General features: G+C 36.0%; 1 protein-coding gene across 11 annotated transcripts in view; it reads left to right on the top strand.

Annotated features, from left to right (window-relative positions):
- The window catches only part of Prrc2c (proline rich coiled-coil 2C), a 73,297-nt gene that overhangs the window by 23,660 nt on the left and 36,591 nt on the right, over nucleotides 1-13,046 (top strand). For 7 of the 11 annotated variants that reach the window (XM_060364583.1, XM_060364590.1, XM_060364585.1 and 4 more), the window contains exons 3-11: nucleotides 864-1,041; nucleotides 2,527-2,636; nucleotides 3,475-3,600; nucleotides 5,113-5,333; nucleotides 8,325-8,407; nucleotides 9,080-9,213; nucleotides 9,313-9,400; nucleotides 10,374-10,518; nucleotides 11,414-11,467. In XM_060364583.1, the coding sequence (XP_060220566.1) occupies nucleotides 864-1,041; nucleotides 2,527-2,636; nucleotides 3,475-3,600; nucleotides 5,113-5,333; nucleotides 8,325-8,407; nucleotides 9,080-9,213; nucleotides 9,313-9,400; nucleotides 10,374-10,518; nucleotides 11,414-11,467 (1,139 nt within the window). The remainder of the gene's footprint in view (nucleotides 1-863; nucleotides 1,042-2,526; nucleotides 2,637-3,474; nucleotides 3,601-5,112; nucleotides 5,334-8,324; nucleotides 8,408-9,079; nucleotides 9,214-9,312; nucleotides 9,401-10,373; nucleotides 10,519-11,413; nucleotides 11,468-13,046) is intronic. The other 4 variants (XM_060364591.1, XM_060364587.1, XM_060364584.1 and 1 more) reach the window with 2 other exon arrangements.

Below are 13,046 nucleotides of genomic sequence, written 5' to 3'. Positions count from 1 at the left end.
AGGTGCCTGCAGAGATATATTCCCGTGGTGCTGAGGTTACAGACAGCTGTGAGCTGTGAAACGTGTGTGCTCAGAACTGAACAGTCAGTGGTCTTAACCTCTGAGCTAACTTACAGCCCCTCACAGAACCTTTTATACATACTTTTATATTCTCTCTTCTGACTATAGAAAAAAAAACATGGAAAGATCCATTCATTCTCTTCTTACCCCCTCCCCCCAAGTTTAGCTACAGGAAAAGTCTTTTAACTTGGGTCCCTTGAGCCAATAATATAGTGAAAAGTGGAATATTTACAGTACTGTGAACATAATTTATATCTGTAACATTCTTTTGTTTGTTGGGGGTCAGGAGGTGTTGAGACAAGATCTTGTTGTGTAAACCTAACTGGCTTAAGCTATGTAGATCAGGCCAGCCTCCAACTTAGAGCAATTTCCCTACCTCCACTGGCCAAATTGTGTATTTAGAGCTTGTATGCTACCACTTTGAACTTCCTTTTAACATTTTAAGTTTTTGTTTTTTTTTTTTTAAACTTTGAACAGATTGTTTAAAATGTTTCAGAACTAGTATCACATACATATACGCCCCCGAGGCCTACAGTATTGCATTTTTAGAAATTTGGGGTTTGGGGGACAGGGTTTGGTGCGATTTTTTTGTTTGTTTGTTTGTTTGTTTTTTGAGAGAGATCTTGCTTTGGCTCCCAAGATGACTTACCTGTTGAGTGGCTTGTTTAATTTAACCTTCTTGTTGCCGGTTTATAAACTGAGTTTTCAGAGATTTTGAGATTAGGGACTATTCAAAGACTCCATTGAATAAAATGGATTATACAGTAGATGTTCTAAGAAAATTGATGTTACTGATCTTTTAGTTGCAGCTCGACATGGGTTACAGAGTCTTGGAAAAGTTGGTATTTCACGGCGGATGCCTCCACCTGCTAACCTCCCAAGTCTCAAAGCAGAGAACAAAGGCAATGACCCTAATGTGAATATTGTGCCTAAAGACGGCACAGGATGGGCATCAAAACAAGAGCAACATGAAGAAGAAAAGTGAGTCAGAATCTGTTAAAAGAATAAAATACTTCTTTCTTTGTAGGAAACTTTTGTGTCGGTAACTGCTGTGTGGTGAAAATCCAGCCTTTATTGCATATAAAAATAGTATATGACAGTTAAGATTCAGAGAGCTCTTTCATCAAATGGAAACAAGTTAGCTTGCTCTTTCATGCTCATCTGATGGCTCCTATCTCAGAATGATAAAATCTTTGACCTTTCTTAACACTATTACTTAACAACATGAAAAATGAACTCAAAACACCTACTATAAGCCCAACTAGCATCTACTGCAAACTTTCATATGAGGGTGGAACCCAGCGTTCTGGGTCCTTGATTAATTCTGAGAGTTATTATATATGCTATTAAAGTAAATATATAATAAATGTGTGTATGCACACTTTTACAGTCTTTGAGGCTAGTGGCATTGTCAATATAGTAGCTAATCAACAAATTTACTTATATTACATAGCCTGTTCCATACTCCCTCCTCTCCCACCCCTTCAAATCAGGGATTTTCTTTCTAATGGGAGTAGGAATTGATTCAGAAAGAAATAAAAAGAAAAAAAAATATGAAATTGGTTCTGTTTCCTAAATTCCAAGATGCCTAAGAATTCTGTTTTCAGCATAGAAACTGCTTGGTGTATCATGGGTGCTCAGGCATTATTTACAAAGTAAGTGAAAAATAAGAATTGGTACTATTATGTTAGCCTTAGTCATCATTCATTAGTAAATATTTTGTCTTCTATTTGTCAAGATACGTGCCAGATTATTAGTTGGGCTAAACAGTAATTTTAAAAGTTTGAATAAGTTATTGTGCAGTTGATAGGATTTATGTTGTTTTGTTTGCATGAATCTTGTCAAATTTCCATATTTCTGCTTAATTTATATGCTATATTTGACCACCTTTGTAAAAGCCTTAGTTTGTTTTAGAATTATTTTATAGTAACAAGTGAGCTGGGGTTGGGTATACCAAAAAATTAGTTTTATCTTTTAATTCAGTATTACCATGTTACAAGGATTGCATAAAACTGTGAACTGTTTTATTCATGAGAATGGATTAGACAGATTGCTATTGCATGCTTGAATTGTAATGGAGTGGTGAATCTATCAACTAAAATTGAAGTTTGCCTAGCTTTTGCCCCTAGTTATCCCAGCATAAGCTGTATGTCTGCTTATACTTATACTTCTGTTTATATGTATTTCTTTGAAGCATACTGGTAGTTATTTTTAGTATCAAGTATTTTTTTAACAAAATGAAAAAATAAGCAGCTGTCATCTTCATAGGTTATTCAAAGGTAGAGATGAATGGGAGAAAACAGCCACAGCTTTAAAGGAAATAATACAGGAGCAAACCATTTATGAGTGATACATCTATAATCTATATTAATAAGCTTGTAGCCAAACTTAGCATACTTAATTTACATGCATTTAAAAATTTTTAATGTGTAATATCTGAAATAATGGATTAATATTTTTTTAAAGAGCACCAGAGGTGTCACCAGCACAGCCCAAACCTGGGGTTGCAGCTCCCCCAGAAGTAGCACCTGCTCCCAAATCATGGGCCAGTAACAAGCAAGGTGGGCAAGGAGATGGTAAGTTGACATTAGTTGGGGGATCTGATTAGGTTTGATGGTTATTGAACAGCCATGCAGGAAACCAAGGTAGAAAGCATTGCCAAGAGATATGTTCATATTCTTAAACTTTATTGGGCTAGTTACATTTCATCAAAAGTCATGAGTGATCTAAAGAAAAGTTTGTAAGTTATCCTCTACCTTTTAAAAGTTGTAACAGCTCAAAAGACATGGCTTATATCCTTAACACTTTGATCAATGCAGATATATCACATATAGACACTGTGTTCATTTCCCTAAATGTCCCACCTTTTTTCACATACCCTAGTAAGGACTTCCGGTTTGTGAAAAATTAAAGAATGTCCATAAAGCACAGTAGCTATAATACTTGTAAAAATGGACACGTATATAAATGAATAGTGAGATGGCCTTAATTATTTGGTGGTAAATCAAATGCAAACATCTTAGTCTTGCTTGGAACTTGGTGTTTATCTAGTCAGAAAGTACATTTCAATAATCCAATTTAAACCATTTGTTAAATGCTTTTAGTGAAGAAGTTGGACTTGGGTGGGAGTCAAAAATACAAGAGAAGCAAAGTAGCAGCTCACTTGGCCTAGTCCTTTTCATTGATGCCTCTGCAGTGTATCTGCAGGTTTCTCTCAGATTTCTGTCTCCTCGTGGCGGTTCATTAATTTTTTAAAGGCTAATGTACATTTTAGTATTTTATTGATATAAACAATCATTAGAATGTGGAGTAACTAATAATTCATCAGAAAGAAGCAAGAGCTCTATCCTGGGAGGGTTGCTTCAATTATCTTCATTATAAAAGTTACCTCATTGTGTTTTTGAAAAAATTTAGGAATCCAAGTGAATAGTCAGTTTCAGCAGGAATTTCCCAGTCTACAGGCAGCTGGAGATCAGGAAAAAAAAGAAAAGGAAGGAAATGATGAAAACTATGGACCCGGACCAAGTTTACGCCCACCAAGTGAGAATGCTTTCTGCATGTTTTATCTTTGATGTCACTCGTGTGCTCTTGCACATAGGACTTGCCTACTCTCTAGAGACTGTTGTATTCATTTAAAACTAGAATTTTTGTCTCAGTAGTACCACTGTAACTATAGAGCTTATTGGAAATGTATAATTATATCAAACTTACTAAATCAAAATCTGTAAAATGTTCAGGAATTGTCTACATTAATAATACGTAATTCTTTTACCTTTGGTTTTGCCCTGTTCATTTCCTTCCTCCTTATCACATGCATGCATCTGCCTCAGTCTGCCAAGGTTGGGATTCTAGGCTTATGCTACTGTGCCTAGCCTTATATTGATCTTCCTATGGTAATAAGTTTTTTAGCACATTTTTCCCATTGTATAAGATCTATTTTTTTTAACTTTTCTTTGTATTCCATGATTGCTTGCTTTCTGAACTCAAAATGAAGAAATATATTATTTTAGGTAGTGAATGATACTTTATATGTAGGATAAAGCAGAAACTAAAAATAGAAATATGAAATGTTTGAGAAATATGCAGATGTTTTAGCTTTAAGATTCCTCTGACAAATTTTACAGGTCCATATTTTTAATGTTATATTGTTTTTCATATTTTAGCCTACTTCCTGTCAAACTTAACTATATCATATACTTTTATTTAACATTCATAATATTAATCAATTAGAAATTGTGTTGGCTTGACTATTTCTGCAATTGGTTAAATTTTGACCTCAAAGTTACCTATTGCCTCCTAATAAATATGGCAGCTTGAGTCAACAAACTGAACCCAACATATGATCTCCCACTGTTTCTGAAGGCTAGGAATCCAAAAGAGGCCTAGTTAGAAGTTGTGACTAAAGGAGTCTGTTACAGCGCTTTTTGCTAGTACAACTCGTGACATGCCTTCCGCAGATTAAGTGATAGAGAGAGGCTAATGTAAAAGATTGAACATTTTTCTAGAATGAGGGATATTTGTCTGTCTCTTTTAATAGTTTTAATAGTTGTGGTTTCAAGGTTTCCTTAAAACCAGAGTGGTTTTGCTTGGTTAAACATTTAACCAAGATAATGTCACTGAATCTGCTTACCTTGGCCTGCATAACTAGTAATAGTTGACTAGAAGTAAATGATGTAAACATCTCCATCAGTTCTTCTGAGTTGTAGAAATCCAACTTACTTTTCTTAACCTCTAGAATTCTCAGATACATGACTATCTGACAATAGACCAAGGGAGAGTAATGATTTTGAACCACTACAAAAATACTGCTAAAGCTTCATAGAGATTCTAATAATCCTTTGATGGGTTGTCAAAGAAGTGTATAATAACTTTCTTTCTTCAGAATCCATAACTCTAGACTGCCTAAATGCATTATTAGAGGCCCCACACATGGGCTTTCCTCCACCCCTTTACTACTTAGTTGCTGACATTTTCTTGAAAGGTGCTTAGGCTGGTTGGTGTCATTGTTAGGTTACTAATATTTTCTTAACTCCAATTTGTCCTCCACACCAGACGTTGCTTGCTGGAGAGATGGTGGTAAGTCTGCTGGCTCACCTTCCTCTGATCAGGATGAAAAGCAACTTGGCCAGGATGAAAACACAGCTATAACATCAGAACAAAATGATATTCTAAAAGTGGTGGAGAAGAGGATAGCTTGTGGTCCTCCACAGGCCAAACTGAATGGACAGCAGCCTGCGCTTGCTTCTCAGTATAGAGCTATGATGCCTCCATATGTGAGTATTGCTAAACATGCAAGCAGTCAAATGGATTGTGTGCTTTGGGATTCAAGAAGAAAATTGGAGTGGGGAAAATAGAGGTCTTTGGTCTCTTTAACTTCTAACTAAAAATTGATTGTGAGTATAGTAAAGTAAATAAATCACATGCCTCAGTCATATAGGTTGTTTCATCATTAATAGAGACAAAGTATGTTTATAGCACATTACTCTTAGCATTAGAGCCATGAGTTAATAAAGAAGCCAAGATGTAGCCAGATTTGGTAACCTTTTAATTCCCTCCTCTTTCTTAGAGCATTCTAAGTTGAAGCCAGGCTGATCTACATCATGAGTTCCAGACCAGCCAGGGCTACTTAGTGAGACCCTGTCTAAAAAAACAAAGGATAGCACAGATATTAATAGCCATATCACAACTTTTATTTATTGTGGAAATAAAATTTTAGTTTAATAGTTTCTTGTATTAGTATGTATTTTAGATAGATTTAAAACTTTTTATGATAAGAGGTTCAGGGGCTTACTAAGTTGCCCAAGGGAGTTCACAGCCAATAAAAAAAGTTAAGAAGTGTTTGAATTTTAAGTAAGTTTTTAAATCTGTAGTGTGCCTAGGTCCACCTAGACGTATACCTATACCTACAGGTGCTCCTTAGTTGATGTTTCAGTCTCTGTAAGCCACCATGGGTCTGGGTTAGTTGTCTTTGTTGGTCTTCTTGTGAGATTCCTGTCCCCTCCAGGTCCTTCTATCTTTCTCCTAACACTTCCCACAGTAACCCTGGAGCTCTGCCCCATGCTTAGCTGCAAGTTCCAATATCTGTCTTGATCTGCTGTGAGTGGAGCCCCGCAGATGACATTCATGTTAGGCTCCTGTCTGCAAACATAGCAAATCATTATTAATAGTGTCAAGGGCTGGCTCTCTGATTGTGGGGTGGGTCTTAGGTTGGCCCAATTATTGGTTGAACATTCTCTCAATCTTTGTTTCCTTCTTCTTGTGGGCAGGGTAATTTTTGGATCAAAGGTTTTTTTCAGTGGGTTGTTGCTCCCCTCCCTCCACTAGCCTGCCTGGCTAGGAGGTGGTCACTTCAGTCTTCATGTGTCCCTGCTAGGAGTCTCGGCTCAGGTTACACCCATATCCTCCTCAAAGCCTGCCCAGTCCCAGGCCTCCACCTTGACAAAGACATGCTCTGTCTCAGTTTCCCTTGATCCCAGCCTTCTCACCTCCCTTCCATGTTCCTCCTACATCTGATCCCACCCTTGTTTCTCCATTCCATCTCCTGCCCATTTCCCCTCTCTTCATCCACTTATGTCTATTCTATTTCCCCTTGTGAATGACATTCCGCCACCCTCCCTTGGTTGTATTTTAAAAGAAGACGTGTTAAGGTACATAGTGTCATTAACACAGATAAAATAAAATTAAAAAATAAGTTCTTAAATTTTAGATGATTATTAGGTATTAGGATAAGTGCAATAATTGATTCCTTGGGATCAGTTCATATTTCTTAGGCATCTTGTTAAAGCTGGATACTTCTATTGTAGTCTCTTTTCTTCCATTGTTTTTGTTTAAATATTTGTTTAATTGTTGTGTGTTTTGTTCCTTCTTCCTGCCATGTTTTAACCATTCTAGAACAGCAGAGGAAATCACTTGTTAAATATTTTCTAAAGGTAGAAGGTTACAGTTCTCTGTGTGTTAGGCCCTGACCTGGATAACATCCTAAGAAAGAGTATGATTTTAAAAAAAGAAACTTTATAAACTTACCTGTTCAGCTTGGTCTTCCTAATTTTCAAATTGTGCTTCTAGATTTTTGAGCTTTCAGGTGTAGATGTTGGAAGAAAGATCAAAGCAAATGGAAGAGGAGGTTTCAGCACCAGCTGCCTCTATGATACTATTTGAAAAGGTGTTATACTAACTCTCAAAAGCAAACACCTTTTAACACCACAAGTAGATATGTGAGAATTTAGGGATTGTTATTGGAATTAATGTTATGACAGGCTTCAAAGTTTAAGCCATAAGCCACATAAACGTAATACATAGTTGGTCAAACATAGCTGGTGTTTAATTTGACTTTGTTTAAGCCCTATTAGTAGGAAGAGCCTCTTTAAAACAGCATAGTCATACCGAGTCCTTTTCTAGTATAATTTTTTTTTAGCAGAATCGAGTCCTTTTATATAATTTTTTTTTTTTTTTAGCAGAATCTAATCTGGTTCAGGATATGTATAGAGTATTTAAAGTGCATAATTCACATCATTTTTAGGCTTATGTCTATAAGTGTACTTCGTGAGGCTGTTCCCTTCCAGATCATAGGATGTTTTTATAACATTACCCCACCCCATTTTTAAGCTTAACTCTTGAGAGCTGATATTCTACAGAGATAGTCTTTGACTTTTTCCAGTCCTTAATTTTTACTGTCTGTACAGTAACTTGACTGAGAGCCCATTTTCTGTACCAGCTTAACCATCTTTCAGGATGCTGTCTTACCCACTTCTTTCCCTTTCTGTAATCTGAATTGAGTTCCTCTTTATCACTGAGTTTATCCAGTTGTCACACTCAATAATTCCAACCTGGATAAGGCTTTTTGGGGTTCATGTATAATGAATTTATGCTTTTTACCTTTTTCATGTCATCATATAAACTAAAATTTAATGTGAAGCAGAAGTTCTTTCTGTGTCCTAGTTAATACTTTTTTGTGTTAATGAATTTCTGGAGGTGGGGTTTGAGGTCACTTGTCTTTAAGGCGGCAGATCTTTGAATTCACAACAAGCTGTTTTATAGCAAGTCCCAGGCCAACTAGTGAAAATTCTTCCTTAAAACAAAACAAAACAGTTTTTCCAAAAACACTGTTCTGTAAATGGTTCATTATTGATATGGTTTGTTAGGGAGGAGGATTGGTGTGGTCTATCTATATTAGCAGACAAAGTTAATTATTCATATTATTGCTTCATGCATTCATACTTTATATTGTATATCATAAGTTACTAGATTTTGTTTTCTTCATCCAGATGTTTCAGCAGTACCCAAGGATGGCATATCCACCTCTACATGGCCCCATGAGGTTCCCACCTTCTTTATCTGAAACAAACAAGTAAGACTTAAACAAAGCCTACAAGGGATATGTGCCTATTGAGATGTTTTTGAATATTGAGTGTTCGTTTTTCTGTTCTTAGAAGTATAGTTGGCTGTTTAAAAATGTGCTACCTCTTGTAAAATAAAATTGAAATAGTAGTTAGGCAGTTTGGTGCAGGCCTTTCATCTCAGCATTTAGGAGGCAGAAGCAGGTGGATCTCTAACTCAAAACTAACCTAGTCTACATAGTGAGTTCCAGGACAACCAGGGCTACACAGAGAAACCTTGTCTGGGAAAAACAACAACAGCAAAAGAAAACTAAAACCGTTTTTTAAGACTATTTTAAAATAGTGTTTTAAAAATTTGGTTTTCATAAAATTCTGAAAGCAGGAAAGCATCCTAAAACCAGTGATAATTATTTTTCCTTTCCTCCCATGTTAGTCACTCCATTCTTCTCTCTTGCTTAATGTGGGAATTTTAACATCATAAACATTACTCATTTCTAAGTAAAAAAATATTTTGAACTATTTAAGCTACAAATTATATATTAATGGTTTTGGTTGTGTCATGCCAGTATATATCTTGCTATAGAAAACACTAATGTTGATTTGAAGTGGAATTCCAATGTTTTAATACTCCCAACACAATATAATTAAAACATTTTTTTTTTCTGTGCCCTCCTATTCATTAGAGGCCTTCGAGGAAGAGGTCCTCCTCCTTCTTGGGCTTCCGAGCCGGAACGCCCTTCTATCCTTAGTGCATCAGAACTGAAAGAGCTCGATAAATTTGATAACCTAGATGCTGAAGCTGATGAAGGTTGGGCAGGTAAGAAGCAGAGTTTATTGAGCATTTTAAACTGGTAGGTGTTTAAGCTGGCACAGTTTGTGTTTTTTGAGGTCCATCTAACTTTTCATTCTTTGTCAGGTGCTCAGATGGAAGTAGATTATACAGAACAGCTGAATTTCAGCGATGATGATGAACAAGGAAGTAGTAGTCCTAAAGAGAACAGCAGGTAACTTGTGACATTTTTGTTATTGACAGTATAATTTTGTTGACAGAACATGAGCTGTTTGTGCAAAGATGCTTCATTCATAGACATTTAGTTTTTGGAAATAGGTTTTCTTTATTTTCTTTAGACTATTTAATTGCTTTAGATTCTTGCTTTATTTATTTATTCATTAATTTATTTTTATTTTTTTTAGTCCTTAAAAGCTTAGCAAACAGCATTAGAGCTAGCATTAGAGCTTTAGGAAATGGGCCTGTTATCTTTGTACTGTTTTACTCTTAAAAGAGAAATGGGAATATATGGGTTAATGTATAATAAAAAGTTGGGATTTTAGCTGAGTGTGGTGGTGCACACTTTAATCCCAACACTAAGGGAGGCAGAGGCAGGCAGATCTCTGTCAGTTCAAGGCCAGACTGGTCTACAAAGTGAGTCCAGGACAGTCAAGACTACCCAGAGAAACCCTGTGTCAAAAAGAAATTTAAAAAAGTTGGGCCTTTACATGCCCAAATTGTAATTTTTCTCAGACATGCCATTGTAGTATGCTATAGTTTGATGATTGATCATCTGTAAGATATCCAAGATGTGTTGAGGATTTTTAATAAGCTAATTTTTCTTTCTTAGCGACCCAGAATAAATTACAATGCAGTCATTGATATTTTAATATCACTTATATTTGGGTAATATTTTGAGAGGACAGAAAAATAATGTTTTAGATTTATTTACATCACAGATGAATATCCAGCTTGAGCAGCTGCTGTACTGCTATTTTATTTTATACTTTGATAATGTGAATTAACTAGTCCCCAAGCCACTACAGAAACATTGTGTGTAGTATTGATTTAAATGAATTAACATCACAAATCTTTATCATTAGTTGTCTTATACATTTTTTCCCCTGAAATCATACAGAAAACATTAGTCATTAGCTTTTGTAATTCTTTTTTGTTTCTTTGATTTCTTCTCCATTTTGGTTCTTCAGTGAGGACCAAAGTTCAAAAACCCCTGAAAACACAGAAAACCGAAAAGAAGTAGATGAAGCTTCCAGCACTAAATCATCTTCTCAGATATCTGCTCAGCCTCCAGTAGCAAAAAGTTCTTATGGGAAGGGACCTCCATTTAATCAGGTTCGTTGGAGCTATACAGATCCTTATCATTACCATTACTTTGAAAGAATTGATCTTACAGTCAAAATTGGAGGGACTTAAAAAGGGGTTATGTGGTTTGCAGGCATGTATGGGATGCTGGTGGTAGTTAGTTTTGCATTGTTTTCTTTGAAACAAAGCCTGTCATGTGGGCTGGCCTCAATCTTAAAATCCTCCTGGCTCTCCCCTCCTGGCTGCTCAAGTGTCACGCATGTGTCAAAGTGCTTGACTGGGATTGTGTGTTTCCTTGTTTTTAAGTAAGCCTAAATTTTTGCTGTTTTTATTGCCTGTAAAGTGAAATTATTATTGATGTGGTAGCTAAAATTATTAAGCCAAAGCTGAAGCTCCACTTTTTGTCTTAGTAATCAAGTCAGGTCAAAGTAGAGGGATATTTTCTCAAAATAAAGTGAGGTGTTTTACTGTTTACTGAATGCTTTCCAAATCTTGGTGCTTATATGTAGGGGAATACAGTGTCTTTGTAGAGAAATCTTACATAAAGAAAATGGAGACATAACACCTGAGTTATTCTGGAAAAGATTGTAAAGGGGAGAAATGTGGGGAACAGGTATATTTTGATCTCATTTATGAGTGGAGATGGTGTTAGCAATAGCTGCATTACAAACTGAAGGAGGTCTTATAGTAAAGAAAGTCATTGTAATTCTTAATTGGGAATCAGTGTGTAGGTGGCATATATTTGAATTGGTACAAAACAGATGGAAGAACATGCCCATTAATAAGTTAAAAAGAGCAAGCAGGCAGTCTTTGTAAGGAAAAGGAAATCCTTAGTGTTTGTAGTGGGTTTCTTGTCACTTTACTGAAATGGCAAAGTGAGTCTGTAAAAAAGCAACTTTACAGTGCCTGATGTTCTTCATTATAGGAACGTGGACCATCTTCACACTTGCCACCACCTCCAAAGTTGCTTGCACAACAGGTAGATATTATCATATGCTGTACTTGGTTTTATTTAGCTTCCTTTTGATGCTGAATATTTGTAACTTTCATGAAACAATTGTATATTGTTCACTGCGGCCTGTGTGTTTTCCATGTAGTTTACCATTCTTACCAAGCAAGCACAATGTGCATCTCAATAAGGAATGGGAAACACCCACTTTCACACTTGTAGTCTTCTTTCCTGCTGCCCTTGCTTCTTGGAAAGCCCTTTACTTGTTCCTTGCAGTCAGTCCTGTCACTTACTACAGTGTTTCAAGAAAAGCAAGCTTACATAGAACCTTACCCATCATACATCCTCTTCCCTCATGCTCTCTTTCTTTGTTCTTTTTCACAGCAAAACTCTTTTAGTAAGTTATTTAAACTTCGCTCGATGAGTCACTACCACTCCTGTGAGTGCTGTATGAACAACATACTCATCCATTCCCTCTTCTAAGTTAGATTTCCAAATGTTAATCTGACAAAGGATTTGTACTATGTTAAGAGAAAAATTTATAATCTAATAAAGCACATAGCTCAGCAAAATGATTTTAGCTTCACAAAGGAAAATATGTGAATGTGGTTCAGAGAGATGGCCCAGGGAGAAAAGTAATTGTATATATGCATGAAGATATGAATACATACATGCAGGAGAATCAACAGATGTTTTTTGCTGTACACAGTAATGAACAACAGTGACACCTATTTTAAATAAGGTGCAGGGCAAAGAATGACCTGCATATGTGCCTGTGCTCATAAGTAATGAGCATGTTTATGTATAGAAAAGCCACATCATATATGCACACTTTCACAAAGAACATATATGGTCAATAAGCACATGGACAGGTGTTCAGTATCTTTAATAACCATGGTAATGCAAATGTAAATCACAGTGATATTTTCCTTGTGCACCCATGCGGATATAGGATAGGCTGTACCCTTGAACAGCTCTTTGGAATCTGGCAAACCTTATGAACAGTGTAGGAAGGCAACTTGGCAGCTTCTTAAAGGAAGCATGTGACTTGAGAGTGTCATCACTGGCTGTTTATTCCAGAGTAGTGAAAATATACAGACTTGTACATTTATAGCTTTTATATTTAGTTTGAATACGACAAGCTACTCGGGATACACATCTGTCGTAGGTTTCTGTTCCTGTAATGGAATCCTAAACAGCAGTGAAATAGTATACGCTACAACAAAATAACCTCCACAGTCTTACAGTGAGCCAAAGAAAATAGCACAAAAGATACAACATTTTCTGTTTCAGTGAAACTCTAGGAAAGGCAAAACATTGTTAGGGTTAAGGTAGTTGAAGGTCATGGGTGAGAGCAGAAGAGTGATGGAAACAAGTTTCTTGTGTATATCATAGCCTTTTATGAAATTATTTCTACTTTATCAGCCTGTCTCTGAGCTGTAGATAAAGCCATGAAAAGAGTTTGATGATATCTAAATAAAGTGGTACACATTCACTTTTTAACTACTGTTTTCACTGTGCCATTATTTTTTCCCTTTTTTGAAACTGTATATGAATTTCAATCTTTTCCAGTTAACTTTGTTTCTGTATGTTCAAAATCTTGGGTTTT

The sequence above is a fragment of the Meriones unguiculatus genome, chromosome 11 (genome assembly GCF_030254825.1).
Source record: "Meriones unguiculatus strain TT.TT164.6M chromosome 11, Bangor_MerUng_6.1, whole genome shotgun sequence".
NCBI classification, from domain to species: domain Eukaryota; kingdom Metazoa; phylum Chordata; class Mammalia; order Rodentia; family Muridae; genus Meriones; species Meriones unguiculatus.
This window is presented reverse-complemented; position numbering and strand designations above follow the sequence as displayed.